This window comes from Clupea harengus, chromosome 9, assembly GCF_900700415.2.
Source record: "Clupea harengus chromosome 9, Ch_v2.0.2, whole genome shotgun sequence".
Lineage (NCBI taxonomy): Eukaryota > Metazoa > Chordata > Actinopteri > Clupeiformes > Clupeidae > Clupea > Clupea harengus.
Window position 1 is genome coordinate 5549026 of NC_045160.1, and position 7477 is coordinate 5556502.

Here is a 7477-nt window from a genome sequence, read left to right on the forward strand (position 1 = left end):
AGTAGGATTTTCCCCCAACGCTCCAGAGGCTCTGGCCTCCGATCTCTTGGCAGGAGCGTTGGGAAAGCAAGCTGAGTACACGCACTCTTCTCTTCTCCGCTCCACTCCACTCCGCTCTCTGTTTTTCTTTTTCCTTGACCTCTACTCTTTTCATTTCAGAAGTTTGGATCATCTCATTTCAGGAACACCCTCTTGTCTATCTCTGACTCAGTCCTCCCTCTCTCTCTCTCTCGCTCTCTCTCTCTCTCATCACTCACTCACTCTCTTTCTCTCCTCTTTCTATTATTCTCTTTGTCTCTCACCCACTCCCTCTCTCTCTCTTTCTCTCCTCTATCTCTCCCTCTCCCTCTCTCTCTCTCTCTCTCTCTCTCTCTCTCACACTCACTCTCTTTCTATTATTCTCTTTGTCTCCCACTCACTGCCTCTCTCTCTCTTTCTCTCCTCTATCTCTCTCTCCCTCTTGCTCTCAACTTCTATTTGTTTCTCATTTCATCTGCCTTCAACTTCATGCCCAAACAGAATTGGTTCTCTCATCCAACATCCAAACCGCCCCACCCCACCAGTTCCCAATTCTTCACCAGCGTCTACCAAAGCATACATTCATGCCCAACCCAGAGAACAGACGGAACTTTCTGGAATCCTCCCAGCCCAGCACGGCCCGGCCCCTGTCACGCTCCATCTGCGTGCAGGCAGGCCAGCCGGCAGGCCTTGGGACTCCCATCTGAGAAGAACCGCTCCACAGTCACTGCGTGTGTGTGTGTGTGTGTGTGTGTGTGTGTGTGTGTGTGTGTGTGACGGGCTATCCAGGAAACACTCGCTCTGAAGCAATTATCAAGATGTTTTTCCTTCCACAACCCCGCTCCCCCCTTCTTCTTTTCTTTTATTCTTTTTTCCGCCCTTGTTAATAGCAGCTGTACGTACTTGTCTTTCCTGGCGTGTGTGTTTTTCCCTCTGTAGCCTTGGATCCCCCTGTCAGGTGTTTTCAGTCCGCTCTCTCCTCCTCCCGCTGACGGTCTCTGATCACTACACTAGGCTGCCAGTTGTCAGCTTGTCCTTGGGAGCCAGAGCCTCAGGTGTCCCTGTTCCTCCTCTCTGTGTGTGTGTGTGTGTGTGTGTGTGTGTGTGTGTGTGTGTGTGTGTGTGTGTGTGTGTGTGTGTGTGTGTGTGTGTGTGTGTGTGTGTCAGTAAGTAAGCAATAAGCGCATACACACACACACACACACACACACACATCCATCCAACCCCCCCTTCTCCTTGGCTGTCCCTTGTACCTGCAGATTGGAAGAGACTGCCTGTCTGTGTGTAGGCAGTGCCTGATGGAAGCGTGCGGGGGAGGCAGGAGGCGGGGGGGGGGGGGGGGGGGGGTTCTTTGTCCTGCTGACCTTGCTCGCCTCTCCTCAGCCTTTACTGTCAGCATCTTCTCTGCGCCTCCGCTCCCCTGTAATGGAGCTCTAATAGAAACCCCACCAGTACTCACAGCCAGTGACGCAGAAAGCAGAGAGATATACCAAGGGTCGGTTGACTTCCAGTGACAGCCATTTCTCGCTCGAAACCCCCTAAACGATCACCCCACTCGATAGTTTTATGGGAGTCTGATCAGTGGAGTCTTTAAGGGCTGGCTGATGGGTTTTGCTTGGCTCTGTGGGGTCTTCTCTGGGTAAAGACAAACCCCCCCCCTTGCGCGTCAGCACCAAGATGAGAGGAGCCAGGAACGCAGACCTGTCGTATCGAACTCACGGATCACATGACCAAACCGTGTGCAGGATGGCGGAGGCGAGAGAGGAAGAGGCCAATTACTTTAACTACACACACACACACACACACACACACACACACACACACACACACACACACATTCACTCACTCCCACACATATGCAGTTTATCCAGACGCTTTAGATTTGTAACCACATAGTAAGACACTTGTGTACAAAATGTATACACAAGCCTGCATATACATACACAAACATCCACAAGCATTTACAAACAGCATGTATAATTAAACACAAGAACAAAAATACACCCACACATTTAAGCGTTCACACACACTCAGTGCACACACACACACACTCAGTGCACACACACACACACACTCAATGCACACACACATACACTCAGTGCACACACACATGCACTCAGTGCACACACACACTCACACACACACACACATACTCACAAATATTCAAGCATGCACACACACACACTCCCTCTAACAGATGCTCCTATCCTGCCCTCTCTATCTCTGGTTCCATGCCATCAGCCTCTCCCTACCACTGCAACCACCCAAACACACACACACACACACACACACACACACACACACACACACACCAAGAACCGAACGTTCTGAAACCACAGCTTGGAAGTTCAGTCTGATGTATTGGATTACTGTTTTCTCAAACCTGACTCGTCCAATAGGATAAGATCTGGGCTGAGCTCAGCTCTGACAAAACGTAGTAAAGCGGTTATTTAAACGGAAACGCTGTAGCATTGAACACCCGGTCGTGTTACACAAGCACAGCTAAAAAGGCCATTCTTTGCGATTATTTCTACAAACTTTTGGAGCCGGATGAAACCGTTTTAAATGTGTGCGTTGCCTTTCTAAAACGTTGGGGTTTATATACACGTCACTGCACCTCTGACACACTCACCAAATGAGAGAAAATGTACCACAGAGCCAGAGAGCCAACGTTTAAAGGAAACATGTTGCTCAACCTGGAAACCGCAGCAAAACGGTGCACACTGTTGTCGGTTGAAATTGTTATCCCATCCCTCCCTGTGTTTGCTCCTGCGTCCAGACTCCTGTCGGTTGATCTACATAGCACTTGTGCGGGCGCGCAGTTGAGTGAGTGATGAAGAAGGAATATGTATGTACTGTTCACCTTTTCCCATGTCTTTGAGTTGAGTTGTATTGTTTTGTGTGTTCATGTGTTCTTTCTCTTTTCCCCCTTTCTCTCTTCCATCTTCCCATATCTATCCAACAATCTCTCCCCTTTCTCCTCTCCTCCCTCCTGTCTCCTTCTCTCCTCCCTCCAGACCCTCCTCCCACTACCGCCCTCCCCACCACCTCCGCCGGCGCCGCCACCCTCCCCGGAGCAGACACCACGGGCACGGCCCCCGACCATCGCCAGGCCCAGTTCAGCTCCCCGACGCAGGGCTCCCCCTCCTCTTCGGGCTCTGCCACCGACAGCCACCTGGGCACCATCGTGGGCGGAGTGGTGGGTGGCGTGCTCTTCCTGGTCCTGCTGCTGGGCCTGGTCGGCGTGTGCTTCATGCGTCAGCGGCGCACCTTCCGCGGGGACTACTACACCAAGCAGTACCTGGGCCCGTCCGACATGCAGAAGGACAACCAGCTGGACGTGCTGCAGCCACACGAACTGCAGGTGTACAGCAGCGGCGACGGTAGCGGCGACTCTGGCAAAGGCAGCCAGGATCTGAAGCCCCCCAAGCCGGCGGCCGGTGATCTCATCTACGACTACGCCAGTGATCGCAAGGACCGCGAGGAGTGGGGTGGGGACCACCAACAACCCCCCCGTGTCATTGGGCGAGACGGGAGCTACTATAACGACGGTCACCACAACAACCAGCACCCCTTTCCACAGCAGCATCAGCAACACTCCAACTCTCCCCCGGCCCACACCGGACTCAACGGCTCCCCTTACCTGCCGGATGACAACTGCTACGACAACGGCACGGACAGCGACTACGTGTCGCACATGGACGGCTCAGTGATCTCGCGCAGGGAGTGGTACGTGTGAGGTCCCGCCACCCTCGCTCCCGTCAGAACCCTCCCCCACCCCCGCCCCCCTCAAAAAAGAACACACACACACACACCCCACCCAGCTCGGACAGGATAAGCCAGATGGGCTGAGCTTTGAGAGGAAACCGGTAGCAGAGATGTTGTCCATGAAAAACGAACTGTGTCTATAAATAGATTTTGAAATAAAGAGGAGAAAAAAAGACTCTAGCTAAAAAAAATGTAATAAAAAGAAACTAGAGAAAAGAAACTCTAGCAACTCTTGAGTGCGATGCTATCTGAACTCCATGAACTCATGACAAAGATGCTTTGCTGTCATTGCGGTAGTCATGCCCGCAGCCAGCCTGATTTGTATTCAGCTCAGTACTGAACAGGTCTGAGGGACGGGGGGGTTGGATGTGGGGGGTGGGGAGGGCTTCTCCAGTGAAAGGACAGTCAGCAGCGACTCTTCCTCTTTTTTGTCCTCCAGGATGCACCGCCTTCATCTCTGTCTGCCTTTTAAAGTAGATTTATTTACCAGCAAGAAAGAGAGAAAAAGAAGACACAAGAAGAAAACTTGAGCCTTATATTTCGCATGATGTCTTTGAAATGGGGCGCTGGCGAAGAAAAGGTTACCTTTAGCCAGTTTGAAATCGCACTCCGCTAAACATATCATCCCTGTGTGGTTTTATTTAAATTTTTTTCTGCTCTGGGCACAAATCTTAACTTCAAAGCATTTCGGTAAAGAATGAAACCTGTGTAGATAATGGTAGTAATAATCCTGCATCAGTGATTTGTTTGTAAAGGTAAAAAGGGACGGGAAAATGGCGGGCCTTTTCCTTAAGTGGCCTTCCATACTGAGGTGCAGCAGGGCCAGACGCCACGTTACACTCCAGCAGGACGGCTCAGGTGAGATGGAAAGTTCTGGAAAGTCTGTGCTCCTTTGAGTCACTGGGGCCTAGTCCATATTCACTCAATCACTCACTTACTCACTTACTTACTCACATACTCCACTTTTCACCAAGGACACATCAGGAGCTGAAAATGAGTGCTCTTATTCTCTGGAATAGAGAGTTTTGTGTGTGAAGTTTGTTTGTGTGTGTGTCTTTCTGTGTGTGTGTGTGTGTGTGTGTGTGTGTGTTGCAGTAGATAATGAGGGAGTTTAAACAATTGCGCTTCCAGATGTCATTAGTATTTATAGCACTTGGCAGTCGACTTGCCTTTACGTCATGTCCTCATATTTCAGTAAGTGCATACAAAAGGCTACACGTTTGTCTTGAACTCACCACGTGTGTCTCTGCATCATCAAAGCGTCCAAAATCCAGGAAACACGAACAAATGTTTTTTCAGCATTCAGTAGTTTGTGTGTGCCTTCCAATTTAACTAGACACTCCCTGCTAGCCTTTAAACTATATTTAACCCTCCTAGCGTTATCAAAGTAAGAGATGACGGAAGCCACTGTCTGGTGTCATGCACTCCCAGCGGAGGCCTTGAAGCCGGCAGGCAGGAGGGGTTAAGAGAGTCTGAGGAGGATCTCCACACAGCAGGTGTGTGAGCCAGAGGTCTCCCTGCAGATGGAGGGCACTCCTTTTTAGTCTTGTTTTGGTTTCTGTTTAGTTTTTGTCTTTTTTTTCTCCCTACTTTTAGTCTTCCCCTCAACCAGCCAGCCCTTCTCTTCGCGGTTCAGAATAAACCACTTGTGTGTGCTTGCATACACATACACACACACACACGCGCGCGCGCGCTCGCACACACTCAAACATGTGCAGACACACTCCCATCTGCTGCAGATGCGCTTCCATCTGCTACTGCTGTGGCCTGGTCTTCAAAGGCAGGGTCGTGGTGGTCTCCACATACACACACACACACACACACACACACACACACACACACACACACACAGAGATATCTCTCTCTGAAGGGATGCTGGGTGAGGTTAGCACTGGAGTGTCTGTCTGACTCCAAGCCACTGAAGTCTGCAGCGGTCCCACCCAGTGCAGTAGCAGAGTGTACTCTTCAGACAGTAGCACTGTTGAGTGCTTCACAAGCGAATGATAATTGGCGTCATTGTGTAGCACCTGTATTTTGTATGTGCGTGTCTGTGTGAAGTCTCAGTCTTGGTCTTTCACACTTCAATCGAATGTTTCTCACCAACAAGTTACAAGACAGTGTTTGGGTCATTCTTCTCAGTCCAGCATGATCTGCCATTTCTCAAACCCCTACGTAGTGTGGGGCTTCTTGCCTGTTTTCTTCATGTTTGCAAAAGGCAAACGACGCGCATTACATGTCAAGCTTGTGTGATAGCCTTATTGTAAAAAGTTGGTGTTTTTATGTATAAATGAGATTCATATAGCGTGCCTTCTTAATATTTGAAGTGATACACAGATAGCAGATTCATATGTACTATATCCTTTACATATCTGAGATTCCTACTCTGCTGATGAGATATTCAGGCTTTTAATTTAAGCTTTGCATTCAAAACTTAAGTTAAAATTAAAACTGAAAATTAATTTAACATACAGACAGACTTCCTACTTGGAAGGTTTGAAGATAAAGAAAAGTCTTGGTTTGAACTGCATACAGCTTTTAACTTTAATAAAACAAAAAAACAAAAACAATAAATAGTTATTTATTTTCACTCTCACTTTGAAGTGCTGGCAGATAGACTGTTAGTTCATGATCAATGCCTGCAACATTATAAGTTCTGTTTACGAATGCTTGGTTTTCCCTCGTACGCTTGTCATGAAATGTATTATTTTAGTTTTGTCGACATTTTTTAAACCTGCAACAATGAAAATTACTCTGCCTTATATATACAAGATGACTCCTGTAGCATCTAAGTTACAAAGCACCTGAGACTTGTAAAATATGTCACTGGAAAGATTAGTGGAGTAGCCTCACTAAGGCAGCCAGTGGTAGGAGATACTGCGTGTAAATATTCTGTCAGGGATGTATTTGATTTTGTTTATTGTTTGTTTTGTTTGTATGTAAGTAGTCAAGACTTGGCTTCAAGGATGTGAACTGAGGATGAAAAGTGATGTTGAATCCATGTTTTATGTCAGGCATGTATTTGTTCTGGAAAGTTCTTTTTATGTTGTGTAAATACAATCAGAGCTGCCAATATGATTTAATGTCTTACAAATCACACCTGGAATTCAGAAACAATCGTTTCTTTTTTTATTTGGTCGGTTGATTCTCCTTCGGTTTGTAATAAAGGACTGTAATAAAGCACCGTGTTTTCATTGTGAATGTTGTTCATGTCTTCTCAATAAAATCTGCAAAACAAAATAAGGAGAACCTGAAACTACAGTATCTATTTGAGTCATTCAGTTCACAATGACCAGTTGTGCAGCAAGCTCCCGTTGTGTGTATCTGTGCAAAGGTCTCTCCTGGAGTACATTCTTCCCACTGACTGAAACCCTGTCCGTTGTCTGTGTGCAGCAGCTGTTCTGGATGCCAGTCCATTCCCAGAGCCACAAAACTCACAGCCTGGCACAGGTGGGAGTTCAGTATTAAAGACCTGCCAATCCAGACCTGTAAATAGCTCCTCTGAACTTGGACCTACTCTTAGAAAGGCCTTCTGTTTGATCTTAATTGTGGGATAGGATGCCTGCCCTTGAAATGATGTTATGGGTTATTTAGGAACTTACCGCTTTTTTTTCAAGCTTAGGAAAGACTTAGGAGACAGGATTCTGATCATACATGTTGTATTTAGGAAATATAAAGCTGATCTTAACCATTT

At 47.6% G+C, this 7477-nt stretch overlaps 1 protein-coding gene across 1 annotated transcript in view; it reads left to right on the plus strand.

The window, feature by feature from the left end:
* LOC105910131 (nectin-3-like protein) overlaps positions 1-6964 on the plus strand; it is a 48098-nt gene extending 41134 nt beyond the window's left edge. Inside the window, exon 6 of the mRNA XM_012838818.3 lies at positions 3036-6964. Within this exon, the coding sequence (XP_012694272.2) occupies positions 3036-3757 (722 nt within the window). The 3' untranslated portion in view covers positions 3758-6964. The remainder of the gene's footprint in view (positions 1-3035) is intronic.
* The last annotated feature ends 513 nt before the right edge of the window (positions 6965-7477 follow it).